Source organism: Pezoporus wallicus, unplaced genomic scaffold (assembly GCF_028554395.1).
Source record: "Pezoporus wallicus isolate ANWC-B61680 ecotype Strahan unplaced genomic scaffold, APGP_CSIRO_Pwel_v1 contig_7178, whole genome shotgun sequence".
In the NCBI taxonomy this organism is placed as follows: domain Eukaryota; kingdom Metazoa; phylum Chordata; class Aves; order Psittaciformes; family Psittacidae; genus Pezoporus; species Pezoporus wallicus.
The window spans coordinates 1,076,104-1,095,015 of NW_026636884.1; the positions used below are offsets into that span (position 1 = coordinate 1,076,104).

General features: G+C 36.1%; 1 protein-coding gene across 1 annotated transcript in view; it reads left to right on the forward strand.

Moving 5' to 3' along the window:
* The window catches only part of LRBA (LPS responsive beige-like anchor protein), a 400,308-nt gene that overhangs the window by 97,632 nt on the left and 283,764 nt on the right, over nucleotides 1-18,912 (forward strand). Inside the window, exons 32-34 of the mRNA XM_057402038.1 lie at nucleotides 7,112-7,190; nucleotides 7,430-7,563; nucleotides 9,651-9,712. Of these exons, the coding sequence (XP_057258021.1) occupies nucleotides 7,112-7,190; nucleotides 7,430-7,563; nucleotides 9,651-9,712 (275 nt within the window). The remainder of the gene's footprint in view (nucleotides 1-7,111; nucleotides 7,191-7,429; nucleotides 7,564-9,650; nucleotides 9,713-18,912) is intronic.

Consider the following 18,912-nt stretch of genomic DNA (forward strand, 5'->3'; position numbering starts at 1 on the left):
CTTTAGCCTTAGGTCAGTTTCAGTGTTGATGCTGAGCTAATTGCTTTGGACAAAATTGAGTACGTTGTTTATAAGCAAGTGGTTCTTTGAACCCTTAGTCTCTCTGGTTGTTCTGTATGAGATGTTTAACCTTATATGCTGTGTCAAAGGCACGCTTTTCTACTTAGCTATGTTTAAGTCACAAGGCTATATCGAATCTTACAGTTGTGCCCATGAAGTTTAACGTAAGACTTGTATACATCTTAATCAAGGAAATCTCAATCTGTGCCTGGTTAGTGGTGTTTCTTTTTGATGCTTGAGTGTCTTGCTTCCTGTTTTTATGAACTTACCTCCAAACTGCAAAGACTGAGGGGGAAAAAAATGTAAAAATGTAATCTGTTGTCATGTCCTCTAGTACTCATGTGTCTGGAAGATATTTGTTGCCATCTTCAACTGCCCATTGCATTTCTTGGGAAAAGCATAAAGTTTTTATTCCTGCCAAGGTAAAGGAAAAGCTACTCTTTGCAAAAGGGAGGAACCATTTAGTCACTGAAAATGCACTATACTAACCTAGGAGTAATGCTGAGACTGGGAAAATTAGCTGTCTTTTAAAACTTCACAGTTCTTTGGGGAAGGCTGGCTCTGAGCAGCTAATCTTTTATTTTTAAAATTAAGAAAACCTAGCTACATTGAAATTGGTTAAAATAATTACTAATTTGTTAACCTCTTACTGGTTTACCCAGGTTAGATTTGGCTTAAATATTAAATTTCTGAAGTCAGTATTCGCTTGCTTTTAATAGAAACAAGAGATGAACACTGATTTTCAGATTTAGTCTATCTTCTAAGAACATATAGATGAAAAAATAAGTGCTCCTGTGCCTGTAGAATGTAAAAGAAATCCAGACAATAAACAATACTGATATAGTTTGGAACCGTGTGACTTCCAGCATGTCTGGGATTTTTGGCAAAAATTGGACATGTAATCTGAACTGATATGCATAAAAAGAAACTAATCAGGATTAAAAATAGTAGACATGTTTAGACTGCCAGTCTAATTAATTAAAAAGAAAAAGTAAAGGAATAAATGAAATCATGCCTTAAACAGATTAAAGCCTGAGAGTTTTTTGTTTTTTTTTCCCTGTAAAATAATGGCACGGAAACAAAATTTTTGCAGTGTTGGAATAGTTTACCTTGAAGTTGCTCATGTAAATTGCACACATTTAAGTTTGAAATAGATCCGTATGAGGCCTTTTTTTATTTGAAGATACAAGTAGCAGTAAGTGAGCTTCTGATAAAAACCAAAATACAATGTATATAATTTTCCCTCCCAAGTTTAAATCACATGGTCTTTCACTAATTTTTGTTTCCATACAGCAGAAAATCAATATTGTTCTCTTTTTTTTCAGCTAACATTAGTTGTAAGTCTGATTACTTTTGTAATTAAGGAAAAAAAATTAAATCCTTTTCTAAAAAGTGCAGAGACTAGGGGTTTATGTAGTGAGTATGAATTCGGGGCTTTTTCACATTTCATATGAAGGCTAGTTATTAAGCATTATGTAAACATTATTGAATTATATTTAAAAATACATTTCAGCTGTTCTTTTTCTAAAGTCAAAGGATTTTTTAAAATTAGTTTTGTATGCATTTGATATTTTTTAAAAACTCATCAAGCAAACAGAACCGTATATACGTTTTATGTGTATTATATATATATTATATACAATAACATACAATACTCTACTGTGGAGACTTGAGTCAGTTCACTCCAAAACAGAAGTGAAAGGGAAATCCAGACATGGGATTAAATAGCAGTAGTTTTAGTAATAGTGCTTTAGTTGTAATATGTACATAAGCATAATTTGGAAATAAGTTTTATTTGCACGTGAGCGTCCTCCACCCGTAGATGTGACATCAGAATTGCTTGGTCAAGGTAGGATCTGTGTTGAAGCATTTGTCATTCTGTGTGGTTCCAGATGCCTCCATTGTCATTTGTGTTTGCCCAGATTTGATCAACCCCCTTACCAATATTTTTTTCTGAAGTTTGCATCTTGTCTGTAGCTCAAAGTCTGTGAGTATCTCAGATATTTGACCCTTAAGATTGTCCTAAACTCGTATCAAGTGGGTGTGACATGTCCTGACCTACCAAATAGAAAGTGTTGACAAGTTGGAACGATAACCATCTGAGCTCCCTCTGTTCCTCTGATACTTTGAAAGAGGGTGAAAACATATTTTGGCCTCAGACAGCCTGGCCTTTTCGCAGGAGAAGTTTTTTCACCTTTCTTCATTCAAACTGCAGGGTATTTCACAGAACCAAAAGACTTTCCTGAATACAAATGTGCCCCTTGTGGTCTAAACTTGCCATCAGTTTGTTCCTCGTGGCTGATATTTGGGTTGTTCATCTGCTGGAACTGGATCTTGGAATCAATGGAGAAACTTAAAGCACCTTTGTGGCCCATGTTGAGTCAATGACTGGCTCTTACAGAGGGTGGTATTGAGCAAAAGAGCGTATTTATTAGTAATAATCTGAGGAGGAGGAATTTACTTGAGTTGTTTGTTCCTTGGATTGGTTCATAGGCTGAATGTGAGATTGGATGTAGGGATTTTACACATGCTGTGTCCAGGAAGGGCTATTTTGGAAAGGCAGGACTAATATTTGGGTAGGCAGGACTTGGCAGAGTTGTCTGAGCTGTTATTAATATGTTTGTGGAATGCTTGTACTTTTGTCTCTTAGTTTTCCTTTTAAATAATTCATTGCTTACGGTTGTAATGTTCTGAAGTGGTGTGAACTTTTTTGAATTGTTTCTCTGATTCTCTGAGTTTCTCTGTTCATGTACTTCAGGGATTTTGCACATGTTTTATTAGTGCTTCACGCTAAACAATGCAATTTTGAGGTTTCACTATTCAGTTTGAAAATGTTTGTTCAATACAATTGTTATAAAGAGGGAGTATGAGAAATTTCTGTAGGAAGCAGTAGTGAATTGCATCTTGTCTTTATCGTCACTTTGAGTGTAGAAAACACTGAGAAGTTCCACTCCATTTCTGGTGCCTGCTTCTTCCCCTTCTTACTTGAAGTTCCTTGAGCTTCACTTGTTTTGCCTCTGAGCCACACAAAGTTGCCAGCATGATTTTGCTTCTCCTGAGCAGAGGCATAGCTGTTCTGCAAAATGTGAACTCATAAACAAGGCCATGTGAAAGGCTGAGGTGGAAAAGAAGGTGGATGCTTGAAAGAAACTTCTGAATAAGCACTAACAGGAGATGAAAAAGCTGTGACTCTTGAATTCTAGTCCTTCGTGTAGGAAAACATAAATTTTCTTCCACAGTTGGCTTGTTTTGCAAAGAAGAATTGTATTTGTGGATTTTTATACATATGTGGAAATAACCTTGGTGTCTTGTAATAAAATAAATTAGTGGGAGACAAGCTAAAGTGAGAAAAATTAATGTGAGGTGAGTTACTGTCAGTGCAGAAGGTAGTTCAAGAAATTTATTGGATTATAGTAACTATTTCAAAGAGAATTCCAAGTTTACAGTGGCAGTAGTTGAAGGCTAGTTAACAAAGCAGAATGGCACTTTTTAAATCCTGAATGCCAGTGATATGCAGCGGAAGTGGTTTAATACTGTTTTAGTATAAAATCTGTTTTAAAGCAGCTTGTCTTTGGAGAAGTTTTCACCATTGTTTCATGAAATCTGTTTTGGTTTAACCTACAGATGTGTTTATGTAACAGATCCCTTATATTAGCTTGTAAAACTTTTCATTGTAGTCTTGCATTGTACACTTCCAGCCCTGGAAGTGTAATTTTTGAATGAGCTCATTATTTTATTAGATATGCCTTTCTTAAAAGGCATCAGTGTATTTATGTGTGGTAGGTCTGTTGTGCAAAATTGAGGTATGATTATTTACTTCAACTCAACTCTCTTATACCTTATATTCATTCCCCAAAGTATACCATGCACTGCTTGTGTATTGCCAAGCATACTTTGTATATTCAAAAGCATAAGGATCTTGCACAAGTTGTTTCTTTAACAATATTTTATTACTAGAGACATTATTTGTTTAGACCCTTGGGGACCTTGAATAAACAATAAGGTTTCACTGTAAGGGTGCTAGACAGATGATCTATTTGCATTTTCTTTTATGTTCTTGCAAATGTCTGTAAAACTGTCAGTTTGAAGGAGCCACTTTATCAGTGAAAGGATAAGGGAGAGATAAGTCAGTTTAGTTCCACATGTTTGAAGTAGCTACTGCACTTACCCACATGTGTGTCATGGATGAAAATATGCTACTGAAGTATTTTTTTTTTTTTTTTTTTTTTATTTTTTTAAAACCAGAAAACATAGAAAAAAAAGCCACTTCTGAATTTAAGTAAAAAAAAAAAAAAAAAAAACTTCCATAAACCAAAATGTGAATGCAGAAATCATTATGCCTAATCTTTTCTAAAAAAAAACAAAACCCAAAGCATCCAACCCTGAAATTCTCAGCTGTGATAAATCTGAGATTCACCCTTTTTAGGGAAGTATATCTGAGCTTGGAATGTGGATTTAGGTGATGAGAAGCATGAAGAAATTCAGGCCATAAATATCCTTGCATAATCTTCAAATAGAGCATCAGTTTATATAGGTGCCTGCCTTATATTGTTGTCAAATTTAAATTATCAGTGCCTTTTTCTTATGTCTGTATTTAAAGTGGATTTTCACTTAAAACTTCATAGTGTTTTACATTTATGCCTAATCTGTTATGCAAAATTTGGCTGGCTTTCTGGAGGAAAAATATTCATATCCTGTCTGTGTTGTCAGTGATTTGCTTACCTCCCACTCTAACCATTTTTACCAGTGCCATTGTGTGCAGAAAGAGAAAACCAAACAAAAACCCAGCCCATCCCACAAAATAAAATAAACAGCAAAACCCTCAAGTTACACCAAAACAAAACCAAAGACTGTAGATGTTAAGTATTCCACAAACAACTGAAGTCTTTGGGACTGCTGAATCATGGGTCTTGTTGCTTTTTGTGGGCTTTGTTTTGTTTTTCTTTACAGGAGGCTCTGTTCTCATTTTCAGCACTGTTGTTTGACTGCTCTTCCTTTGGGAATATCCCGAATACTTTTTGGTGGTTTGACTATGTAAAATGAGATCTTAAAGAGATGGTAATATACCCATGAAAATATTTTAAATATTTACAGAATCTAGCCATCCCCATCGAAATTTTCAGAAATATGTCTTTGATTTGCCTTTATTAGATAAATTATTTAGGGAACTTTGCCCAGAAGAGTCAGATTCCACTTTGCTTTCAGCTAACGCTTTGTCCCCTCTTTCGTGTCCTTCATTTTGTCTGTCCCACTCGAAATTTCTTTCTGACCTCATCATCCTGTACAAAACAGGAGCTTCATGTTGGATTTATGAAAAGCGTAAGCAAATCCCATTCACAAATATGTTTTCCTACCTGTGAAGAAAGAAAATTATCAAAACTTTCCAGCATTTTGATGCGTTGATTTGTTAATTTCTGTGCTGCCTTTGAAGCAAGATTAAAGAAAAGCATCTTCCCCAGATAGGAGAAAAAAAACCCACCCTGAACAATAAAACAAGATCACAAACCCTCAGCACTTCTGGGGGGAAGCTCTGGGTGCCAGTGCTTTGGACCAGAAGTTTGAAATTTGACAGGAGAAATAAAATTAGTATCTTAGGGATTTGTCTTTGCCATCTTTTTACAAATCTATTCAACTTCAGTCTAGTAGAACACTTTGAAAAGTTGCAGTTGACACATTTTGGTAGACACTTTCGAGATCTTAGCAGCTTATTTCCAGACAGGTGGCATTTAACTGAGCTCACTTCAGTGTAGGTGGGGGATGTTCAGGAATTTTTCTATAGCTGTAGTTCTGAGAAGGGTCACGTCTTTGCTAAGGCAGATGTGAGAACTGAAGTCTTTTCTTTCATGCTATTTTTTATTTTCTTTTTTCCCTTTCCTCCTTTTCAGCAGCAAAACAATCTGAAACTGGCGAGGTGAGAGGAAAGATAATAGGACAGGGTCTAAGGCTGGAAAGAGATAGGATTGCAGATGGACTAGAAGCAGTCATACTCCTGGGAAATGCACAGAAATCTGTCTGCTAAGATTCATTCTTCTCTGCAGTTTGGAATGCAATGCAAGATTTCTGAGTCACCTTTCCTATCCTGGCAGCAAATATCTGTGAAATCTCTGGCTGTCTTGCTTACCCCCTCTTCATCATTGCTAATACCAGTCCATACTGGAGTATGGAAGTTGTATTTCTCTTTACATACTGAGCAGCAGAATTTAGTATTTACAGATTCCTATTCTGCTGCTGAGAGCCGTGTAATGTCAATTCGACATAACACAATTCCTTTTTTTCCTTTTTTTTTTTTGTAAGTGTAGGATACATAAATGACCCAGTCTTCCCTATTGACCTTTGAATAATTGATGTGGCAAAGTTAATAACTCATAAATGAGGTTATACCACTGCCATCATGCTAATGATGCTGGCAGTGCAATGGAGAATGTTATCATAGCTGTTTTTGACAGAGTCCCAGTGTTGCAAAAATTTAAGCCAGGCTGTTGAAAATACCCACTCATTTTGTATTCTGCTTCATTTTGACGCAAATATATTTTAATTTTAGAGAAAAAAATAAGGGTTTTCTGTGCAAGTTATTTAAAATTGGATTAACACTTCCAGTAACCAAAAGAGATGCTTTAAAGTGTTGCCACTTAGCTGTATATTAGTACCTTCCAGAAGTATTATTTGTATTCAGTGCTTAAGGTTGTAAGTGTTCTTAAATTTGTTCATGGGACTCATGGCTTATAAGGTCAGAAAGGATCACTGCAGTCTAATCTGACTTGCTTCACAAAGCAAACTGCAATGCTTCCTTGATTTACTTTCTGTTTGAGGTAGAACAAAATGTAGAAAGCTTGCCATAGCATAACTGGTAAATATGAACATAAGTATATAGGAGTTCCAGCAAAAAAAGTCTGAGATATAAACAGGTGAAAGGGTTTACCCTCGTCTTCATACACACTTGAAAACCATGGTTTCTCAGAGATTGAGCTCTAGGCTTTAGTTTCTGGACAAGTCATCTAACCTCTGGCATGTTTTCTTATATAATGTACTTGTGTATCACTTTCTCTTGTAGGAAAGGGATCATCTAATTCAAAATTGCCGTCTGTCCCTACAGTTTCTTCGGTGCCTGAGGATTCTGCTTCAAATATGAGGTAACCTCTTCAGTTAAACATCTGAACAGCTGTGCTGTGGCTCACATTTTTGCTATTACATCTTCTGTTTCTGCATCTTATACAAATGTAATTTTGCTGATATTCAGTACCTAATGAAGGATTATTGATTAGGCATTGATATGCATGTATATCACTTAAACATTGCCACAAACTATACTTCTTTGTCCAAAATTTCAGCAACTTCCTTTTTTTGTTAATCACCTGTATCTCTCTACTAGTATTACAGACAGGCTTGAACATGCTTTGGAAAAGGCTGCCCCACTTCTGAGAGAGATTTTTGTGGATTTTGCTCCCTTTCTTTCTCGAACTCTTTTGGGCAGCCATGGGCAGGAGTTGCTGATAGAAGGTACAAGTAAGTTTCCATTTTGAAGAAGTTTTTTTGATGTGTGCTTTGGTTTCTTTATTTAATTTTTTTTTTTAATGCCTCAGAAACTTTCCTTCTGCCTTCTGACATGGTGCTTTCTGCTGGATTTCACTGCCTCCCCTTCCTTCTGTCTTTAATCGTTGTTTCCTCCTCATTTTTGCCATCTCTGCCACCTCTTTCCCTCCATCTCATCTCATAGTTTTCCTATATCTCATTACGTGGGACCAGCTGTTGTCTCTTCCTTAGTTCTCCAGCTCTTCCAGGACATTGTTCCATAGAAGCTGGTGTATGAAATGCGTTTTGAAAACATGGTGTCAGTATCAACACTTCAATACAAAGCATAGCGTATAGTTCAGAAAGTTAAGTACAAAGTCCTTACACTTTTACTGATCCACTGCAACAGAAGGCTTCTTGGGAACTATGTCAGCAGAGCATGTTGTGTGTTGTATCTCTTTCTTGTATGTGAATTTGCTTCTGTCTTCTTAGTTTCTAATTGAAAGGCAATCATATAGGGAAGATTGTCAGTATTGAGATGAATTCTCTGGTATTTCTGAGAAGGTGAAAATTCAGGTGCACAACAAAGATCATGGCTCTTTCTGGTGTTGGCTTAAAATGATTGAGCTTGAGATGATTGAGTTTTCTTTCTACAGGTGGGTTTCTCTCTGTTTAAAAAGCAAGGCTCAGTTCTGCAATGCAGACATTAATATCCTCAGTTTAAAAAATCTTGTTTATTGGACCACTGTGAATTTAGTAGTGAACACCACCTTTCATTTTTCTCACAATTTGCTTGTGTAACTTGCTTTGTCCACTGATTTTTAGAGTGAAAGTTGTGAGTTTTGGCCAGTTAAAGCAGTAAATTAAATTAGGGCCTGAGCTTGTTGCAGCTTCCAGTAACGAGCACTCCCGTATTAGCAGCTTATGGTTACTTGAGCTGATCGCTTGCACATCAAGGTGTATTTGCACTAATAGATCTAGTTGCTTCCTGGGCAATTAAAGCTCTCCTTTAAAAAAATTTTTGAAACTACTTGTTTTACGGCTTAGGACAGACATCCTGTATGTAGTGCTGAATACAGTTAACGTTATCAGAAACACAAGTAGATATCAAACACTGGTAAACCTTTTACTGAAGACTGTTGATAACAAAATTGAGACTTCATTAAACTTCACTGAAATGAAAGGTTTTTAGTTTAGGAATTTAGCTTGTGTTACTTTTGGAGTAGGAAGAGTTGGCAGAAAGAATTATGTGAATTGTCTTCCATAAGACTGAAAAAGATGGGATTCTACTTTTGATTATACATATGGGTATTGCTTTAGCTGACAAACGTTTTAATGGAAGCTGGCTTATGAACAGATTTATTTCATTAATTTAAAAATAACAGGAAAGTGATTTTTCTCAAAGCTTTATTTGGTAGGGAAGAGAAAAATAAACACATGAAACCAATTTTGGGGCCTAAAACCCAGACAAACCTAAACCAAAATGCAAATACAAATAACAGTAGTAGTCAAATTAGTTTATAAACAGTCGAGAATATATAATAGGTTACTGCTTGCACTTCTGCGAAGGTTTAGTGTGGGGTTAAGGGTCAAAGTACTAATAAGAGTGTTTGGGATGTCTGCTGCCATGGAACAAAATGGAAACTTGATTGATAGCTGGGGGCTGAAAGGAGAACGCGCAATGGAGAAAGCAAAGGTCATAAAGCCATTTCCCTTCTCTGCATATATAATGACCCAATCCTTCAAGAAATAGCAAAATGTAAATACAGTGGATTAATGTAACATATGTTAACTACACTTCTGATAATTTTGACATACAAACATTTATGAAACTGAATAATGGAGGTAATGTATTACTCTTAGCTGCATCTTTAGATGCAAGGCATGGAATTTATGATCTTCCTTTTACATGCGTACTTTTGTGCTGATAAAGTACAAAAACTGGAAGTGGTGTGAGAATTACAGATTTCTTTTGTTTGTCAGAGTACTTCTACTCCTACTCTATGCACTTCAAAACAGTTGTGTTTATGACTGGTGCCATGTAAGCATGCATTTATGTGTACCATTTTTTCCTTTTGTAGGTCTTGTGTGCATGAAATCTAGCAGTTCAGTTGTGGAGCTGGTGATGCTTCTTTGCTCTCAGGTGAGGTTTAATTAACAGTGTTATCTGAAATTGCTGCCTTTGAGCATGCTGGAAATTACAGTTCAAATTTTACTTTAAATTTGACTTGAAATTAAGTTTATGTGTAATATGTAGAAAGAGTATGTGCAAGGCCTTTTGATTAAAAAAACCCCAAGTTCTTAGTAATTGTTTAGTCAGTTGGAGAGAAAAAGATATTAAGGGTTTTACCCTTAGTAAGGTGTTACCTTGCTATTAAGATCTACATAACCCTGATGGTGATGTTCCTAAGTAATTCTATGCTGCCATTTATGTAAAATAAAGTAGGACCAATAAAATATTAAGGTTAAAGAAGCAGATTTAGTTCTGCATGTTGGCATGCTGAATCCTCTGGGATGAGTAGGATTTTTTCTTTTGTGTATGAATGATAAATACTTTTGAAACCCTGTCATTCTTAATTGATATGACAAGTACTAAGAATTTGAGAAAAGAATAAGAAAGCAACCCTGGTTGTCAGCAATTTGGGGCATTCTGCATTCCTAAAGGCAGAGTGATTTTAGATATTTAGGAACCTGAGAATTCCCTGTTCCTGTGGTTAGAAAAGCGCTGGAGCCTAAGGAAGTTTCTTAAAATCTTGGTATATTAATTGGATTTGCTTTTTGGGTTTCTTGCTTTCTTTTTTTGTAATTAAATGGAAGACTATTTTTATTGAGCCTTTCTTTTGGTGCCTTAAAAATGATACGTTTCTGGTAGTAAATTCCCCTACTTAAAACTTTAAAATAGCCTTTTTTAATGGGAATGGTATTGGTCTAGAGGTCAAGGGTTCTGACCCATTTCAAAACCTTTGACCTTCATTTACAACCCTTATGGTTTGCTTGCCTGACGAATAAGGATAATGCAAAATTAATGTTTCTTCACATCGATTTATTCATTTTAGTGCCTATATTGCCAAATTTATTTAGAGTGTGCTGATAGACATTTCATGAATACAAATGAAAGAATCATAGAAGGTGTGAAAAATCGATAGTCTGCATTGTCAATGAAGTGTAATAAGAACAATTACTTCTGGAGATTACACCTAATAGATTTTACAATGAACTAGTGAAGAGTAGCTATGTTTTCTAGTGAGCTTGTTATTAATGAATGGTTCTAGAACTTTGTTCATCTAGTTTTCAGTCTTCCTCAGAAAATATAGTATGTCTTTACCCTGAAAGGAATTTAATATTCCTTATGGAACTTTTGGAACTTAGAGATTGTTATGTTACATATGACAATACTGGAAGTGGACATTGTTCATGATTTCTAGAAAACAGATTTGCTGCTGACTTAAATTAGAAAATAATCCTCTCTAACGAGAAATCCCTATACAAATTTTACTGTTCATTTGTTAATGTGTTAGAGTAGAAATAATCTGAGTATTAAATATGAGCCTGAAAGCTTAGTATTACCATTTAAAAATTAATTTTTTGTTATCCATGTTGCTTGTATCAGTAATTAGTGGTTGACCTTCCCTTCTTTTTTGGTAGGGTAATCTAATCTTTTTTTTTGAAATCATGTTGTGCTCTGTACTGTACGTCACTTGTTTGGTTTTGGGAAGTGGAAAGGATAAGGAATAAATGACGTGCTCTAATGCATCTATTTGTCATATGTGTCACAATGCCACTTAATGCTAATCTAATCAAATTGAGGCTATCGTGATTGCTTAGCAGTGCTCGTTGCAGAGGCTAAGGTTGTTCTGTGTAAAACAGTAGAAATAAACCAATAAAGTCACAAAGACCTCAAAGTCTTTTTAAAGTTACATAGGAGCTGTAATTTTTTGGCAGAATATGAAAAATGATGTGAGAAATGAATCTAAAATTAGCTCCAGATGTATACAGATTGTTCTGGGGTGATAATTACATTTTTCACTTTGAATTTTCCTAATTCAAAGAGGTCAGCATGGCAATCACAGAAGTGATTTATTTTGTTAAGAAGTGAACTGTCTTTTTGCTACATGAAAGCTAGAGAGATATGAAATTGAATTTCTAGCTGACATTTTACAGATACTGGGAGGAGATGGGGTTGAGCTTGATTGATTTTTATTTTTTTTTCCCCCTTTTTTCTTCTTCCTCTGCCAAGATGGGGTGGGAAATGAAGTGATAGCCTTTTGCTAAAATTTTAATTATTTTTTAAGAGGAGATGGAGAGGATGAAGTGCCAAAGATCAAAAGATCAGGTCAAAAACTAGTTTTTAATCACATAAATAATGTGGCATAGTCACACAGTAAGTATCTGCAAATTTGATTTAAAACTTCGCAAATTTGTCAGGCACCATTTTATGAAATTGAAAGATTGCTCTGATTAATATCTGTGGCGGTTTTTATGTTAACCTCTTTCTCAAAATTTGTTTTAAACATTCTATATGTGATGTATATTATTTGTGTATATTGATGTATATGTGATAAATTGTTTTTATGAAACATCTGAAATTTTTCTGATGTTTATTTAGATTTGTGGCTGGAATATGTTCTTTCTTTACCAGAAATACAATATGGAATAGTAATGTCTGACAACTACTTTTTCATAAAATGGTGTGAGTAAAGCTCTTTCTCAAGTAAAGTGATTTAAAAAAATTGCAAAAGACAACATACCGTGCAACTGTTTGTGACTCACAGTTATATTTTTCTCTCCTTTAAAATTTATGTATTTAGGCATATGGAAAAACACCACTGCTTTTGTGTTTTAGTTTTGTGTTTACATGTTTATATGTTGCCTAATGTTTAAACCGAGATAAAAGGAGAAACAGGTGGTTTGAGATACAAAGGCTTTTTCTAAGACAAAACCAGTTGTGTTTTTGATAGACATGCTACATTTTGAGACGTGTCTCTGTGTGTATGCTTACATTTATATAAATCTATCAAAACATAAAGAAATCTTTCATTTAATATTACTGCAAAGTGTTCCTGCTTATTTGACGTTAATATCGTTTTTGAAAGAATCGACGTTGCATTCAAGGCCACTTTATAAAAGCGTTGTGTTGCTCATCCTAATTCAGTCTGACACACATTCCAATAACACTACCTCCCTTCTAGGGTTTAAAACTAAATTTATGGCTGAGCATTGTGAAGTGCATCATTTAAAAATGGTTTCAACCCAAAACATCTAATAAATAAATAATGTGTATGGCTACTCAGTAGCAGACTTTCCAGACTAGAAATCATTCCATCGGATACTCAACAGTCCACTATCGGAGAGGGCTGTCAGATAAATCTTATAGTAGCTGCATTCATGTCCTGTAAATCACATGTTATTGTCTGAGCCTTCTGCCAGGTCATCTATTCTTTTCCCATTTATCAGAAACGCATACAGTACAGTGAACCTAGAAGCACCATCTAGTCTGGCCTGGCATCCTGTTGGGGTAATTAAACCAGCCAAAAGAGAGAAGTCCTGTGTCTATATACCCCTTTTAAATGAGTGACGTCAGGGTATTAGAGGTGTTCATATGCTATTGTGAGACAAGGCTTCTGTGTGGAGAAACAGATATCACCCCTGAATAAAGAATTTTCATCTAAAAGGACTCTCGCTCTATCCCTAAAATGCAAAGGGGCATGTATGAATTGAGTGCATGTTTACCCATAAAAAGCAAATATGCTACTGTGCTTCCTTTCATTTGTCAGGTGTTTCCTTGAAAGACATGACTAAGTGGGAAATACCGTCTTCTTCCCTACTCTTTCATGAAGGTATAAAAACATTTATCCCTTGCTCACATACATGAAGCATTTGGTCTATTACCATAGTGCCAAGGTGAAAAGATACAAAAATAGGTGAAATAGGTTCCATAATTTTCCTTGATGCCTTTGAATTTACAGAGTTTGCAGCACTTGAAAAATGCTTCTTTGTGTAGTAAATCAACTGAATTGTCAGTGGAATATGTGTAAGAGAACTAATTAAGTGGTTCTTTGACTTAAGAGCTTTTTTTCGTACTGAACCTGCATTTTCTAGACTGTAAAATAAACTTAAGCTAACTGACTTTCAGTACTATTCAGTTCTTGTATAATTTTCTACAATTGGTGGAATGCCACCCAATTTTTTTCAAGAGTTTGCAGTTTAAAATTAATGAATATTGCAACAACTTTTCTGGCCCCATCACCATCACTACCTGCACATACACCCTGCTTGCTAGTTCAAGATATAAAAGCTTCTTGGTTCCTCCTTCTTCTGTCCCCTGTTGTTTCAGTGGGATTTAGGGCACATTCTTGATAGCTGGGATTTAGGGCACGTTCTTGATAGCCGATGGCATACATCAAACCAAGACCAGTGTTCTAATACATTTAATCTCTAGATATTTTATCTTAGAGAAATATTAACGTGATATATTGCAATATAACTACGTAGCTGTACTTGTTAGATTTATATAGGACCTTGATAAATAATACCTTTTGTGTGGAGATGGAAGAGGGAAACATAAACTCTGATACTCCAGATTGTTTTTTTACATGATAACATCTGTTCATATGGCCCAATGAAGTATGATTACAGTTGAATATGTCATGTGTTGTGCTGATAGTTTTTGGATTTATTTTTTGGAGAGAAAAGCATGATCCAAGGCAGTGCATGTGCATCTTAAAAATACAGCAGAGGCTGATTAGTAGCAGTAAAGCCAAACAAATGACACTGTGAAAGTTGGTCTTACTCCCTGTGTAGGCAGACATTTTTTTTCTTGTCTAAATAACTCACCAAACCAATTATCATTGGTTAAATGGCAAAATGTTGGCAAAAGGTCTTTCTTTAGCATGATTTTTCTTTTATGTGCTACTAAATCCCTTTGCTAACAGATTCTGTTCCTCGTAAAGAAGTCAATATTCATCTTTTGCATGGGCTGTATCTTAGTTGCATCATGCCTCTTACTCTAATGAGGATTCTTAATTATGTAGACAAAATCAACATGAGCCATACAGTCATGCACCATGTACAAACAATATGATAGGGTAATTCCCCTCAGGAAGAGCAATAGGATGGTTGTTACAATTTTGATTTTTCAGCAGATTTTGTTGCACCCATTTACCTCTCCCCCTCCTCCTGAGTACTTGAATGTAAAATGCAGTAAGATGGTCAGGCTTTTCTGGGTATCCTGTGCTCAGGAAAAAGCTTTTTAACAACAATCTAAATTCATTATCTCAGGAATGGATTTCTGCAGTGTGTTCTAAAATGTGGTAAGCCTTTGAATTACTTGGAGATTTTAGTTGACATAGAAGATGGCTGGTTTTCAGTGGCTGTTACTTGCAGAGAGAACACATTATACTGATGCTCTGTGATCTGCACTGGTTCCTAATTTACTTTTAAGTGCAATTTGATGTGATGGATAACTATAGTAATCGCTATGATGTTTTAATTGAATTGGGTATAGGTTATCTAAAGAGCTGTCACTATGATATCATAGCAGCTAACTCAACAGAAGCACCTAAACGCTTAGCAGTATCCTGGTTTAGATATGAAGAGAAACAATGCTGTTTGCATACTTTTTATGTGCCCCAAGTGTTAGATGATGATTTTGATTATTTTTTTTTTCACCTAATCCGTTTGTGTTCTAAGAGCTGAAAATAATTTGAAATGGGATCTAATACTACTTTAGATCTGTGATCTAAATAATGTATATGTTTCGGTGCAGAGGCTAGAATTTGTAGGGATTTTGTGAGGTATCACAGTATCACAGTATGTTAGAGATTGGAAGGGACCTCGAAAGATCATCTAGTCCAATCCCCCTGCCGGAGCAGGAACACCTAGATAATGTTACACAGGAATGCATCCAGGCGGGTTTTGAATGTCTCCAGGAAAGGAGACTCCACAACCTCCCTGGGCAGCCTGTTCCAGTGTTCCGTCACCCTCACCGAGAAGAAGTTTCTTCTCAAGTTTAAGTGGAACCTCTTGTGTTCCAGTTTGTACCCATTACCCCTTGTCCTATCATTGTTTGCCACTGAGTAGAGCCTGGCTCCGTCCTTGTGACACTCCCCCTTTATATATTTATAGACACTGATAAGGTCACCCCTCAGTCTCCTCCAAACTATAGAGACCCAGCTCCCTCAGTCTTTCCTCATAAGGCAGATGTTCCACTCCCTTAATCATCTTCGTTGCCCTGCGCTGGACTCTCTCCAGCAGCTCCCTGTCCTTCTTGAACTGAGGGGCCCAGAACTGGACACAATACTCCAGATGGGGTCTCACCAGGGCAGAGTAGAGGGGAAGGAGGACCTCTCTCGACCTACTAACCACCCCCTTCTAATACACCCCAGGATGCCATTGGCCTTCTTAGCCACAAGGGCACAGTGTTGGCTCATGGTCATCCTGTTGTCCACTAGGACCCGCAGGTCCCTCTCCCCTACACTGCTCTCTAACAGGTCGTTTCCCAACCTATACTGGAACCTGGGGTTGTTCCTGCCCAGATGCAGGACTCTACACTTTCCCTTGTTATATTTCATCAAGTTACTCCCTGCCCAACTCTCCAGCCTATCCAGGTCTCGCTGGATGGCAGCACAGCCTTCTGGCGTGTCAGCCACTCCTCCCAGCTTAGTGTCATCAGCAAACTTGCTGATAGTACACTCAATTCCCTCATCTAAATCATTGATGAATATATTAAATAATACCGGTCCCAGTATGAATTTCTATCAATTTTAATGCATGTTCTAATTTTCTTTTAAAAGCCATTTTTTTTCAGGAGTTGGAAGTTTTTTTGATTATACAGTGTGAACTTATGGTAATAGGATATTTATTTTTACCAAAAATTAATGTGGCTGTATTTGAGTTTCAAAAAAACCCAAACCATAAATATTTTAATAATAGATGGCTCTTATGATAAAATTATTAGAAACATAACTGCATTAGGCAAATTAAAATGATTTAGATCTCAACAGATAACTTCCCAAAATCTAAGTTGTTATGTTTGGGGGAAGATGTTGCACAGATTATACCCACAAGTGTTTGCCTTGTATTGCTAGCTCTCTGTGCAATGTTATGAAGTATCAGTGTTTCCAGTTTAGTATGAAGACATCGTGTTGAGATGCACAGAAAAATACTTGGCCTGCAGGTATGCCAGAGACTTCTTAGTGTACTTTTTCCCCCGCTTGTACTCTTGAAGAACTTGGAAGTTTGGAAGAATATCTGCCACCCAATTTGTTGTAGAGATGAGGTGACTGTTGGAGAAACTGAGAGTATTCAAGATCATTTAACTGTTATGGATTATTTAGATTCTGAAGCTAGGCATATTAATAAAACCATGTAAATCTTAACATTTGAAAACATGGGATTGGTAAGCATGTTATTAATTGTTATGCAGGCACTAGTAGGAATACTCCTAGTGCAATTTTGTAACAAATAATCGCATGGCTCTTGTAGCTGTTACACAAAATAGGAGGTTCTCATCCAATTATTTAAGATGCTATTGGATGGAAAGTAGTTGAGGAATCTCTGTTGAGCTTTATTTACAGTGCTGCTTCAGGATATTTTCAGTAAACCAATTTTACTTGACAAACTCTTCAAGAATTCCCATTACTCTTTTTCCCCTGTAATGTGTATTTTCATCTAGTTTTGGAGGATGGAGACTGTGGTCAAAGTGAGAGACAGGGGAAGGTAGATTGCACAGTAGCCAGGAACAATGCTCTCCTGGGGTTGAAGAGACTTAGGTTTCAGGTAATACTTATTGTTATCACTAAGTAGAATAATCTGTTGAAGGAAAAATTTCAACATATCCTCCTAATGTAATTAGTTGTGCTGAAGTTTAAGGAAATTTACCAGGCATGTGGAGAAAAATTAAGCTTTCTCATTCTATAAAAGCAACATTGTGATTCATCTGCTTTGTCCTCAATTGCAGTTTCCTTCTTTGGTGGTGATATATGAATACTCAGTTCTTTTCTGTAAGGTTTGGGGATTGAAGTTTAGGGCTTCTGCATTCTTCTGCATTGCCAGGCACTTGATATCAACACAATGTGCTATTTGGCTGGTGGTCAGCGGTATTAACCCTGGAGAAATTGAATGAAAGCCCTTGGAAGGTGTGGGACAGCACTGGCTGTGGAATCCAGACTCCTGAAGTGCAGTCCTTTGGTGGTTGGATATTAAATACAATATTGTCACTAAGTTTCTTTCTAACAAAACAGAAGGTTAGAATGTCAAATCTGTTTTCTGGATCGCTTGAATTCTCTGTTTTACTTGATATATCGGGGGGTTTTTACACATACTGTGGCTTCTTTCTTTCCCAAGTGGGAATTTTTCCTCCATCTCTGATTTCCCTTTGGGTGCTGAAAATGTGTATTGACAACTTCTATGTTGGGTATATGTCACTGAGCAGAGTACTTGGAATAATTACAAATGGATTACTTTGTGCTATGGATATTTTGCTGCTTGCTTCATTGAACTATGTTGTACGTTCCAAGTGTTTGAAACTGCAGATCAGTTTGGGAGGTAACTGCAATTCAGATAAGATTTAAATAAATGGAAACAGCTGGGAAAACCTTCCCTTTGAACCAGAGTATGTTGAAATTATATTTTAAATTAGCTGTGTTTTTTTTTTTTCCCTTGGACTTAAGCAGTATATAGATTTTGTCTCTCCAGACCTAGGTTATTGTAATATATTCTGTGTGAAACTTCAGGGTAACAAAGTTTGTCTGTTGGAATGTCATTCCTGCTTTGATTTTGTGTTACTTTCTCAATTGTTTGAAAGTTTAATTGCATATAATTTCCTGCAATATTTAACCTGTTGAATTGCAAGGAATTGCTTTGAGAGCACTCTAACATGTTTAAATAGGAGTTTCTTTCAAACTATTATTATTCATAATAATTACTAAGGCTTACATTTCTCAGATTCTGCTTTAGTTTGCTACACTTACATGTGTGAACTCTGCCTTTTCTGTATGGTGTACTTGGCTTCAGGAATGATGTGCCTTGTTTACAATTAGTATGGCCTACAGGTAGGGAGTTTAAAACATTTGTGTCCATCAGTGGCTAAATTTAAAACAGTTAAATTGCGATAAACACTTTCTTGTGTGAGTCTGTAAAGTGGATGTATATTCATGGTGTGTTTAGTAGTAAAAATCAAGGAAGTTTATAACTTAAACTCTGCTTTTGCATTAGGTGTGGAAAGAGGTTGGAATGTATTGGGAATGATTTGCCAAGACTGTGTGCATAAGAAGTGACCTTTTCTTGACTTAATGATGCAATAAGCACTTGATGTTTATATCCTGACAGGTAGTGGTCACAGTA